The sequence below is a fragment of the Pagrus major genome, chromosome 7 (assembly GCF_040436345.1).
Source record: "Pagrus major chromosome 7, Pma_NU_1.0".
Taxonomy (NCBI): domain Eukaryota; kingdom Metazoa; phylum Chordata; class Actinopteri; order Spariformes; family Sparidae; genus Pagrus; species Pagrus major.
In genome coordinates, this window is record NC_133221.1 from 2,283,599 (window position 1) to 2,296,551 (window position 12,953).

A 12,953-nucleotide genomic window follows, 5' to 3' on the forward strand; every position below is an offset into this window, starting at 1 on the left:
AGAGCTGAAGATGAGTGTTTGTGTGGAGGAAGAGGAGGACAGAGCAGAGTCTCCAGGATCCAGATGTCTGTCTGTGAAGAGTGACCGGTCCAAACTCGGTCCTGTAAACTTCAGAAATGAACCTGGACCCAGACGCAGAGTAAGAGAACTGAGACCGACTCATTCAGACTTTTTCTCTCCCAAACCTTCACATGTTAGAGCAAACTCTAGCTGCCAGATCTTTATTATACATATTTCAGTACAAAGGTAACACTTCTAATACCTGAATTAACATTAACACAGTCAGTAAATGAATACTAGACACATTATCTGTTGGGTAATGTTTATTACTGCATTAGATAATATGAATTAATGCAGCCTTCTTGTAAAGTGTTACCAAATTTGATCCTTCCTATGTGCACTCATGAGGTGGGTCAGAATATTAGAAACACATCTGATGCAGTCCAGTACAACATTAACACCAGTATCAGTAAATATAGCTGTAGTCACCAGAGGACACCAGCAGGGGGAGCGCAGGCACCATGAGCTGAGATCCACTCCCTCAAAAACTCCCCGTCAGGACCTTTACAGCCAGTTCATGTTCCTCTATGTTAAAGGGAAGAGGAAGAAGAACAGGACTGTCATGTGAACAGACTTTTTGCTTTGTACTCAACTGCCTGACTTTCTTTGTTTCTGACGGAGTCTTTTTGTTTTGATTTTATTAAGAAAAGGCAGGTAAAGACTTCTTTTTACTGCATTTTCCTGTTTGGTTTGAAAGCAGCTCTCCTGTCTGTTGATGTCTAATGTCTGTGATCAGTGATATATATTACATTTTACTAGTTACCTTCATTTTTTAAAGTAATATATTACGTTACTGGCACAGAAACTTTAAAATGAATGTTGTGTGTTCAGGTGAATAAGCTGTTTCTTCCTGTGTGTTTATCATGTGACTGAGAGGAATGATGAGAAATCATGTGAGAGCTCTGTCAGCAGGTTGTTGTGTTTGTGTGAAGGTATGGAGTCTGCAACGGATCAGTGTGAGGACAGACACACACTGTGTGAGGAGCATGACAGCCAGACCAACTCTCACAGGTGAGGTGACGATCTCTAACGTCACGAAGCATTTGATTCTTCATGAGACGAAGACATTCACCTGTTGTCAGCATTAAAATAGAGCCGGACGATCAGTCATATCATCAGTCATATTTAGCTTCATAATTAGAAAATACTAACACTTCCATAATGTTAGTAATTAAAATGTGTTTCTTATTGTCCAGACATAATTTCACAGTCTTTTATTCAAGGAGACTTTCCAACCCAATCGCCAGAATAAATGTTAGCTAAGTGTGTTTCTGCAAAACCACAGAGAAGTTCAAACTGAACGTGTCTTTATGTTGCAACTGTACATGTGTTCAGATTGAATTTCGTATGTCTCTCTTGTCACAACGCTGTGCTTATGCTCTGGTTAGGTTTAGGCGCAAAAAACACGTGGTTAGTGAGAGGAAAAATGGCTGAAAATGTCCACAGGTGTTCTTTAAAATATCCAGTGGTGTAACTCAAACTTCAGTGGGCCTGTTATCCACAGCACAGCTACCACCTCTGCCTCCACGTCCTGATGTGAGAGGTGGCTGATAATCATATAATGTGAACGTGATATGTCAGGTTTGGTACAGAATGTGTGGTCTACAGAAACATTAACTGCTAACATTATATATCATTATAGACTGGGCTAGACTCACTCTAAATGTGCGAGCTTTAATACATTTATTTTCTGTCAGGATCCATCAGAGACCTGACTGTGCTGAGCCTGAACCCAGCTGTGTGTCAATGAAGAGTCACTGGTCAAAGGAGAGTCCGCTACACTTTCAAGATGGACGCCACTCCGTTGATCAAAGGTGAGGATTTCAAACATTGACATGAGCACAATAAGGACAATAACTGTGAAAAGTCTTTGGTGATTAAGTCCCATTATGACATCATTTAGTTAGAGTTTGAATATATGCAAATAGCACTGGAGCACTGAGATGCGGTTGGCCTGGGGGGGGGGGGGCATTTCAACCTTTGCTGGTGAGAATTACAAAGTTTTTTTTGTTCATGTTTAGTTGCAGCAACTGTGTGCAGTAAATGTATTAAATCACTGACTTGTCCTGGGGTATTGTGGGTACAGTGCAGAATGGATTCTTTGTTCTTCCGTCAGTAGGAAGCTGGAAAAACCTGAACCCAGCTGTATGTCCGTGAAGAGTAACTGGTCAATGCATCATCCACTACTGTTCAGAGATGGACCCTACTCTGTTGATCAAAGGTGAGGATTTGAAACTGATAATTAAAACAAAATGAATTTTCTTTCAGGCTCTCAGTTGTTTTTAAAACTTTACTGACTCAGATGAAGTTTTCTCTTTTAGCAGCAGCACCTGCTTCACACCCACACAGACAAACACATGCTCACTGAGAGCTACACAGTACAACCACTCTGATACAAGCAGATACTGTGCAGCTCCACAGGAGCAGCTGGAGGCTCTTGTTGCCTTGCTCCAGGACACCTCGGCAGTGGACAGTGAGGGAAGGAAAGCTACATAGATGGGTTTGGTGAGATCTGTTGGGACTGAGCCCAACTGACTGATGAGGCAAAACAATAAGCTCAAAGCTCAAACGCCTGCAGACTGAGCTGCTGATTCTCAGTGGGATCAGCAGGACTAGTAAACCTTTACCACTATAGAAAGTCATCTGGTTCACTGTTCACATCCAAACATGACCTCATGGACTCACCTTGTGTTTCTCTCAGTGTGGACAGTCATCATGTGAGTTAATTATTCATGATCCCTCCACAGAGTGAACCAGGAGATCCCAGATGTTCCCAGCGGTCAGTCAGCCCAGCAGCAACAAACACACCTGGACTCCATATTTATGGTCTGTACATCTACAGCAACTACTTTACATATACTCCGTTCACAATAATCGCCATGCTGCACTTCTGTTCAACATGGATCTGATGTTTGGATCCATGATCTTAGTTTGCTTGTGTCAGTCATACAATATTCTGTTTTAGCTGCTGGAGGAGAAAATTGTCACTTTTGTGAAGAACGAGCTGAAGAAGTTTCAGAGGGTTCTGAGTCCAGATTACCCAGAATGCTCAGAGAGTCAGTGGGAGGATAAGGAGGTGTTGGATGGTGAAGATGAGGAGCAGATGAGGAGCAGCAGAGAGGCGTTCCTGAAGATCACACAGCACTTCCTGAGGGGAATGAAGCGGGAGGATCTGGCGGACTGGCTGCAGAGCAGTAAGAGGGAACGATTGATGGATAAATGGACTATTTACTAATCTCTCAAGAGATGGAACAAAATATGTTCATATACTCAATGTAAGACATCTTTGACGTATTGATCTTGTTTGTCTTGTGTTCATTCAGGACACCCTGCTCCAGTTTATCAGCTTAAACTTAAGTCTAACCTGAAGAAGAAGTTCCAGTGTGTGTTTGAGGGGATCGCTAAAGCAGGAAACCCAACCCTTCTGAATCAGATCTACACAGAGCTCTACATCACAGAGGGAGGGACTGCAGAGGTCAATGATGAACATGAGGTCAGACAGATTGAAACGGTGTTCAGGAAACCTCGCAGAGCAGAAACAACAATCGGACGAGAAGACATCTTTAAAGCCTCACCTGGAAGAGACGAACCAATCAGAACAGTGCTGACAAAGGGAGTCGCCGGCATCGGGAAAACAGTCTTAACACAGAAGTTCACTCTGGACTGGGCTGAAGACAAAAACAACCAGGACATACAGTTCACATTTCCATTCACCTTCAGAGAGCTGAATGTGCTGAAAGAGAAAAAGTTCAGCTTGGTGGAGCTTGTTCATCACTTCTTCACTGAAACCAAAGAAATCTGCAGCTTTGAAGAGTTCCAGGTTGTGTTCATCTTTGACGGTCTGGATGAGTGTCGACCTCCTCTGGACTTCCACAACACTGAGATCCTGACTGATGTTACAGAGTCCACCTCAGTGGATGTGCTGCTGACAAACCTCATCAGGGGGAAACTGCTTCCCTCTGCTCGCCTCTGGATAACCACACGACCTGCAGCAGCCAATCAGATTCCTCCTGAGTGTGTTGACATGGTGACAGAGGTCAGAGGGTTCACCAATCCACATAAGAAAGAGTACTTCAGGAGGAGATTCAGAGATGAGGAGCAGGCCACCAGAATCATCTCCCACATCAAGACATCACGAAGCCTCCACATCATGTGCCACATCCCAGTCTTCTGCTGGATCACTGCTACAGTTCTGGAGGATGTGTTGAAGACCAGAGAGGGAGGAGAGCTGCCCAAGACCCTGACTGAGATGTACATCCACTTCCTGGTGGTTCAGTCCAAAGTGAAGAACGTCAAGTATGATGGAAAATCCGAGAGAGATCCACACTGGACTCCAGCGAGCAGGAAGATGATTGAGTCTCTGGGAAAACTGGCTTTTGAGCAGCTGCAGAAAGGAAACCTGATCTTCTATGAATCAGACCTGACAGAGTGTGGCATCGATATCAGAGCAGCCTCAGTGTACTCAGGAGTGTTCACCGAGATCTTTAAAGAGGAGAGAGGACTGTACCAGGACAAGGTGTTCTGCTTCGTCCATCTGAGTGTTCAGGAGTTTCTGGCTGCTCTTCATGTCCATCTGACATTCACCAACTCTGGAGTCAATCTGCTGGTAGAAGGAGCATCCCAGAAAGAAAGGATAGACGAATCTGCAAAGACACACTTCTACCAGAGTGCTGTGGACGAGGCCTTACAGAGTCCAAACGGACACCTGGACTTGTTCCTGCGCTTCCTCTTGGGCCTGTCACTGCAGACCAATCAGACTCTCCTAGGCGGCCTGCTGGCACAGTCAGGAAGTAGCCCACAGACCAATCAGGAAACAATCCAGTACATTAAGGGAAAGATAAGTACGGATCTTTCTTCAGAGAAGAGTATCAATCTGTTTCACTGTCTGAATGAACTTAATGATCGTTCTCTAGTGGAGCAGATCCAACAGTACCTGAGATCAGGAAGTCTCTCCACAGATAAACTGTCTCCTGTTCAGTGGTCAGCTCTGGTCTTCATCTTACTGTCATCAGAAAAAGATCTGGCCATGTTTGACCTGAAGAAATACTCTGCTTCAGAGGAGGCTCTTCTAAGGCTGCTGCCGGTGGTCAAAGCCTCCAACAAGGCTCTGTAAGGAGAGAGATTAATTCATATTTTAAATAGTCAATTTGCAACTGGAAATAAATAAGCTTTGTACTTATATTGTCTGCGTCACTGTTTTCAGATTGAGTGGCTGTAACCTCTCAGAGAGGAGCTGTGAAGCTCTGTCCTCAGTTCTCAGCTCAAAGTCCTCTAGTCTAAGAGAGTTGGACCTGAGTAACAACAACCTTCAGGATTCAGGAGTGAAGCTGCTGTCTGCTGGACTACAGCGTCCACTCTGTACACTGGAAACTCTCAGGTTAGGATCACTGACCCACCATCTTGGGAGTGCCTGACTCCCTGCTAATCAAAAATGGACAAAGAGGTGGAGCGTTGGTGGAGCTGAAGTGAGCCTGTTTAGTTAAATAAGCTAAATAGGCTAACAAGCTATCATAAAGAAACACAAATCTCAGAATACCTTAGGGGTGATCCGTAGAGAATTCTGTGGTCACTACAGGTAGGAAAATTTTGCACATTTTAAAGTGAAATGCATCAATCTGGTGCACTTGGAGGGAAAATTAAGAGTCTATCTCATAAATAACATAACCATAAATGAGAAATTGTGGAAAATATAAAATGTAGAAAAATAATCAAATATAACACTAAGCTTTGGCTCTGCTGCCTGGTGATTAGTCCAGTCCTGACAATTTACTCTATACACAGCTCCGGCTATACAATGTAAGCACAAGCCTATAAGCTATAGTCAATAGTCGATATCAATCTATTGCTTTTAAGTCCTGACTTGTTACTTAACATTGCGAGACCAAATAATCACTGTCTTGTTTTAAATGCCATCTTAACAATATATTGTCTGGTCTGTGTGGTTCAGGTTGCTGCTGGAAAACGTGACAGTCGTTTCACGGGCACATGTGAACGCATGTACACGTGCAACCTGGTTATCTTTCCAAGCTGCAGTTGTTAAACACTGCTGCCCGCTGGCAGTTATCAAACATAATAAATAACATGAGTTGTATTTCCGTCTCACGTTTTTCAGGCTGGTAAATAAAACACAGACAGAGAGGTATAGGTTATATACTGCCCAGCTAGGTTAACAAGACAAACTGAGCAAACTGACAAACAGACTGGAGAGAGATTGACTACAAGCTAGCACATCAACTTAACTTTACTGTTAGAGACCACAAGTTCACCTGACAGCTGTTTTCCCCATCTCTTCTCTGTACCATTGAGTTCATTAAAGTTAACATTACATTTCACCTTCATTCAGGAGTCAAATAACAGAGAATTACAGTACATTACAGTGGGTGCACCTCCAAGGCTTGTGCTCTCCTCAACTCAGGGTGTTTATTCCTTCAGAAGCTCCCAACCATCCCCACGGCTTTCTCCTCCAGAGCTCGCCGGCTCCAGCTGCTGTCTGCCAGTTAATACTAACAGGGCCTCTCGCTTATCCAAAATACCAGCATCTGGCCCTCCACTCCGGTCTGTTCAGTTTAACACACAGCAAGCCATATTATTTGTCTTGGAGATCAGTGACTGGAATTAGCTGAGGTGAAGCCGATCAGACAGCTTGCGCCTAGCTGTCAGTCAATGTGGCCATGCCCCTAATTATGCATAACTTAAAGCCTTAATATAATATATAAAACACAATTAAAGTGTTAGAATAGTTTGCTGTTTTCGTGAAACAGCAACAGTAAGTGATATGTTTGCATTAACAAAAAAAACTTGTGAACATAATGGATGAGGAAACTGGGTTTGCTCCCGTGAAGCTGTGTGATTGTTCATGGACATTGATACCAGTCGCAGTACTACAGTAGCCTTCCAGCCCTCTCATCGGATTTTGCGACGTGTGTTGTTTTGTGTGTTTGCAGGTTGTCAGGCTGTTTGATCACAGAGGAAGGCTGTGCTTCTCTGGCCTCAGCTTTGAGCTCCAACCCCACCCATCTGAGAGAGCTGGACCTGAGCTATAATAATCCAGGAGACTCGGGAGTGAAGCTGCTCTCTGCTGGACTGGAGGATCCACAGTGGAGACTGGATACTCTCAGGTATAGAAAGGCCTGTTGAAGCCACAATCAGTCTCAAAGAGGAGAGAGAGAGCTGGAAACATTCTCTGTCACGTTGTCAGCCTGGCTTATAAGACCCTGACACCCCAAGGTGACCTCAAACAACTAGAGCTGATAAATACTGACCACATCAGACGATCAATACAGACAGAAGTAGTCAGAGAGGATGTGCCAAAACAGTGAGGTGATAAAATTGCCTTTTTTTCTGGAGGATTTTTTTGTTGCAATATTGGGAGGTAGGACAGCAGTGTAAACATGTGGGCTCATGTCAAACAATAATACACGGTGTTTTGATGCGCCTAAGCAGAAGTCAGGAGGGAACGGTGTTCCTCCTCAGATTGCTTTTCTTGATTTCTACTTTCGGTATCGAAAAAATTAGGACCTTCACTCATTTATGCTACTCACAATGTTCTCAACCGCTGGTTGTTAGACTATAAATATGGTGCATTAATAGATTCTGTCAGAAATGGTCATTTGGAGAAAGAAAGACAGTTCCAGTTTGAGAGCACTCGGAGCATCCTCTGTATGGAAGATATTTTTGGTCATAATTAAAATTAAAAAATTGAAATTTCAGGAGATAATTAAATCAAATTTAAAATGTAAAAATTATCTTTTGAAAATTTTAAGGTGAGTTGATGAATGTATGGTTCTCCTAGCAAAACATGGCCATTTCCTCCACTGACTACAGGTGGCAGTCAACCATTGGCGCTCATTGAAGAACCATCAGCTGATTGCCGACATGGTGTGTCAGGGCCCAAAGAGATTTGTTTCTGGGGCCTCCAGATAATAAATGTTTCCATCTCTGCAGCTCTACACAGCTTTTAAGCCTCTTTTAGCTTCTAGTTTTGGTTTTTGCAGCACATCTCCATTTCCAGGAGCAGCTGTTTTCTTCTAAATAGCTCTGATTAAACCACTACCTGCCCAGCAGCAAACAGCAGACAGACTGAGGCAGAGACTAGGTGAACATAGTGAAACATTTACATGAATGTTCATGTTGCCAATAATTGGCCTGGTTGAAAGAGGATGTGCTGGTCTTCTTTCAGGGTGGAGCCTGGTGGAGTCCAATGGTTGAGACCAGCTCTGAGGAAGTGTAAGTATGTTTTTACTTTGAGTCGTGAAAACAAAGTACATACTGGTGTCATCAGCATAAATGATTAATATCTGCAGCTGTGTCATGTCTTCTCTCCATCAGATTCCTGTGAACTCACAGTGGACACAAACACAGTAAACAGAAAGATCAAACTGTCTGACAACAACAGGAAGATGACACATGTGGAGGAGGAGTAGCAGTGTATGTGGACTGTCCTGCTGGCACTGTGTCCTTCTACAGAGTCTCCTCTGACATACTGATCCACCTCCACACCTACAACACCACATTCACTGAACCTCTTTATCCTGGGTTTAGGCTCTGGTCTGGTTCCTCAGTGTGTCTGTGTTCTCTGTAAGAGGAAGAGTCTCCTCCTGTTAGTGAAACCCTCTCAGCGCTGACCAAATAGTTCAGTCTGTAGATGACCACACAATGCAGATGTTACCAATACGGTGACCATATTTTCAAAACTGCAAATAGTGCACCCTGCATTCATGCAATGCAAGGAAATTCTTTACAAATGGACAGCAATGCCACCAAGACATGGGAGAGAAGATAATTCCCTGTGTTTTTACATTCACATTGAGCAATATCAAAGCAAAACAGGGCGAATGCATGGCGACAAATAAGTGAGGAGGTTGTAGCCAGTTGTGTGAAATATTTTGTTAAAAAAATGTCAGTTGTTTTTTGTTAAAATAAATATTAAATAAATGTATTCAACATTTACAAGACAGTGACAAAAACACATCGGGAGTAAGCTGTTGTTGCAGTGAGTTAAGCAGACTCTCACTGAGGAGACTGTGGTTTGTATACCATTTGGAACATATCTTTATATCCATCCATCCATCCATTATCTGCCGCTTATCCGGGGCCGGGTCGCGGGGGCAGCTGCCTGAGCAGGGATACCCAGACTTCCCTCTCCCCGGACACTTCCTCCAGCTCCTCCGGGAGGATCCCAAGGCGTTCCCAGGTCAGCCGGGTGACATAGTCACTCCAGCGTGTCCTGGGTCTTCCTCGGGGTCTCTTCCTCCCGGTGGGGCATGCCTGGAACACCTCCCGAGGGAGGCGTCCAGGGGGCATCCGATACAGATGCCCGAGCCACCTCAGCTGACTCCTCTCGATGTGGAGGAGCAGCGGTTCTACTCCGAGCTCCTCCCGCGTGACAGAGCTCCTCACCCTATCTCTAAGGGAGCGCCCTGCCACCCTGCGGAGGAAACTCATTTCGGCCGCTTGTATCCGGGATCTTATTCTTTCGGTCATGACCCAAAGTTCATGACCATAGGTGAGGGTAGGAACGTAGACTGACAGGTAAATCGAGAGCTTCGCCTTTCGGCTCAGCTCTCTCTTCCCTCACTCGTGAACAAGACCCCGAGATACTTAAACTCCTCCACTTGAGGCAGGAACTCTCCCCCAACCTGGAGGGAACAAGCCACCTTTTTCCGGTCGAGAACCATGGCCTCAGACTTGGAGGTGCTGATTCTCATCCCAACTGCTTCACACTCGGCTGCAAACCGCCCCAGAACATGCTGGAGGTCCCGGCTCGAAGGAGCCAACAAGACAACATCATCTGCGAAAAGCAGGGATGAAATCCGGTGGCTCCCGAACCAGATCCCCTCCGGCCCATGACTGCGCCTAGAAATTCTGTCCATAAAAATAATGAACAGAACCGGTGACAAAGGGCAGCCCTGCCAGAGTCCAACATGTACTGGAAACAGGTCTGACTTACTGCCGGCAATGCGAACCAAGCTCCTGCTCCGGTCGTACAGGGACCGTACAGCCCTTAGTAGAGGGCCCTCGACCCCGTACTCCCGAAGCACCCCCCACAGAATGCCACGAGGGACACGGTCGAATGCCTTCTCCAAGTCCACAAAACACATGTGGACTGGTTGGGCAAACTCCCATGAACCCTCCAGCACCCTGCTGAGGGTATAGAGCTGGTCCAGTGTTCCACGGCCAGGACGAAAACCGCATTGTTCCTCCTGAATCCGAGGTTCGACTATCGGCCGAATTCTCCTCTCCAGTACCCTGGAATAGACTTTACCAGGGAGGCTGAGGAGTGTGATCCCCCGGTAGTTGGAACACACCCTCCGGTCCCCCTTTTTGAATAGAGGGACCACCACCCCGGTCTGCCAGTCCAGAGGCACTGTCCCCAACTGCCACGCGATGTTGCAGAGACGTGTCAGCCAAGACAGCCCCACAACATCCAGAGACTTGAGGTACTCAGGGCGGATCTCATCCACTCCTGGTGCTTTGCCACTGGGCAGCTTCCGGACTACCTTCTTGACTTCAGCTTGGGTGATGAATGGATCAACCTCCGAGTCCCCAGCCTCTGCTTCCTCTATGGAAGACGTGTCAGTGGGATTGAGGAGATCCTCGAAGTACTCCTTCCACCGCCCAACGATATCCCCAGTCGAGGTCAACCGCCCAACGATATCCCCAGTCGAGGTCAACAGCTCCCCGCCTCCACCGTAAACAGTGTTGGCGGGGTGCTGCTTCCCCTTCCTAAGGCGCCGGATGGTTTGCCAAAATTTCCTCGAGGCCGACCGGTAGTCCTTCTCCATGGCCTCCCCGAACTTTTCCCAGACCCGAGTCTTTGCTTCTGCGACCGCCCGTGCTGCAGCACGCTTGGCCTGCCGGTACCCGTCAGCTGCCTCAGGAGTCCCCCGAGCCAGCCAGGCTCGATAGGACTCCTTCTTCAGCTTGACAGCATCCCTTACTGTCGGTGTCCACCACCGAGTTCGGGGATTGCCGCCACGACAGGCACCGGAGACCTTACGGCCACATCTCTGAACAGCCGCGTCAATAATGGAGGCGGAGAACAAGGCCCATTCGGACTCAATGTCCCCAGCCTCCCTCGGGATCTGGTCAAAGCTCTCCCGGAGGTGGCAGTTGAAGACCTCCCCGACAGAGGGTTCCACCAGACGTTCCCAGCAGACCCTCACAGTACGTTTGGGTCTGCCAAGTCTGTCCAGCTTCCTCCCCTGCCAGCGAAACCAACTCACCACCAGGTGGTGATCAGTTGACAGCTGAGCCCCTCTCTTTACCCGAGTGTCCAAGACATACGGCCGGAGGTCAGATGACATGACCACAAAGTCGATCATTGAGGCCTAGGGTGTCCTGGTGCCATGTGCACTGATGAACACCCTTATGCTTGAACATGGTGTTCGTTATGGACAAACTGTGACTGGCACAGAAGTCCAACAACAGAACACCACTCGGGTTCAGATCAGGGAGGCCGTTCCTCCCAATCACACCCCTCCAGCAACACTGTCGCTGCCTACGTGAGCGTTGAAGTCCCCCAGTAGAACGATGGAGTCCCCAGTTGGAAGCACCCCCATATCTTTATACTGTTCACATATTATTATTATTATTACACTGTGTTCACTTGTTATTTTCACAATAAGTTCATGTATTATTTTCTGTTTCTTGTCAGTTTTCTGTCACTGTTTGGTTAGCTTAAGGCAACAAATAAACTTGGCAAGGTTAAGGGCATGAAGACACTCCTTGACTTTCAAAGGCATCAGATCGCCGTCCTGTTCACACTACTCAACTTTCTGTCTCGTGGTCGGAGTCTTTGTGGTCTGCACTACATGACTTACCAGTGATCAGTGGACTTTTTGTCTGCAGACTCCAAAAACAAGTTGGGGGTAGCAAGATCAGGGCTGAAATCCAAGTGTGAACTTGGCTTTAAGGAACTAAATACTTGGTAAGGTTCAAGGAACAAAAATAGTTGGTTCGACTCAGGGAAGTAAAATGCTTGGTAAGGTTCAGGGAACAAAAATAGTTGGTTAGACTCAGGGAGGTAAAATACTTGGTAAGGTTCAGGGAACAAAAATACTTGGCGAGTTTTAGGGAACTGAAATACTTGGTTGGGTTTAGGGAACTAAAATGCTTGGTAAGGTTCAGGGAACAAAAATACTTGCCGAGTTTTAGGGAACTGAAATACTTGGTTGGGTTTAGGGAACTAAAATGCTTGGTAAGGTTCAGGGAACAAAAATACTTGCCGAGTTTTAGGGAACTGAAATATTTGGTTGGATTTAGGGAACTAAAATGCTTGGTAAGGTTCAGGGAACTGAAATACTTGGTTGGGTTTAGGGAACTGAAATACTTGGTAAGGTTCAGGGAACAAAAATACTTGGCGAGGTTTAGGGAACTGAAATACTTGGTTGGGTTTAGGGAACTAAAATGCTTGATACGGGTCAGGGAACAAAAACACTTGGTGAGGTTTAGGGAACTAAAATACTTGGTGAGGTTTAGGGAACTTAAGGATTTTTGCGAACACATTGGAGATTGAATGGACTATCGTTTGGTTCATATACTGTGCACTGTGGACATCATGAACGCTGGAGGAGTAAGTCAGCTCTTCAGAAAAGTCTGAATTTATCTGTGGGATGATAGCTAACCCTTAGCATACTGACAGGTTCAATCATAGCTGCAATCACTTCAGACACATGGTGCATTGTATTTTTTAGGTAACATAATTTGTGGTAAATGTCAATTAAAGGGCTTAAAAAAACAGGACATTTTATTTTCTGATGGAGATTTGTCAGGATTAAAATCATTTATCTGCGATAGGCCCAGTTCAATAACATCATTAACACACTGACTGTGTTTCTCCAACACACGCAGGATGATGATTATCTGCTGAGATCGCTGCTGATTTCAACAGT

The 12,953-nt window shown here is 45.7% G+C and overlaps 1 protein-coding gene across 1 annotated transcript; it reads left to right on the plus strand.

Annotated features, from left to right (window-relative positions):
* Positions 1-9,028, plus strand: LOC140999117 (protein NLRC3-like). Its single transcript, XM_073469379.1, has 11 exons — positions 1-139; positions 993-1,071; positions 1,758-1,874; positions 2,180-2,281; positions 2,808-2,886; positions 3,026-3,254; positions 3,384-5,169; positions 5,264-5,437; positions 7,005-7,178; positions 8,240-8,286; positions 8,389-9,028. Exons 2-11 carry the CDS (start codon positions 995-997, stop codon positions 8,481-8,483), a joined length of 2,880 nt encoding a protein of 959 aa, XP_073325480.1. The 5' UTR covers positions 1-139; positions 993-994; the 3' UTR covers positions 8,484-9,028.
* Positions 9,029-12,953: the final 3,925 nt, after the last annotated feature.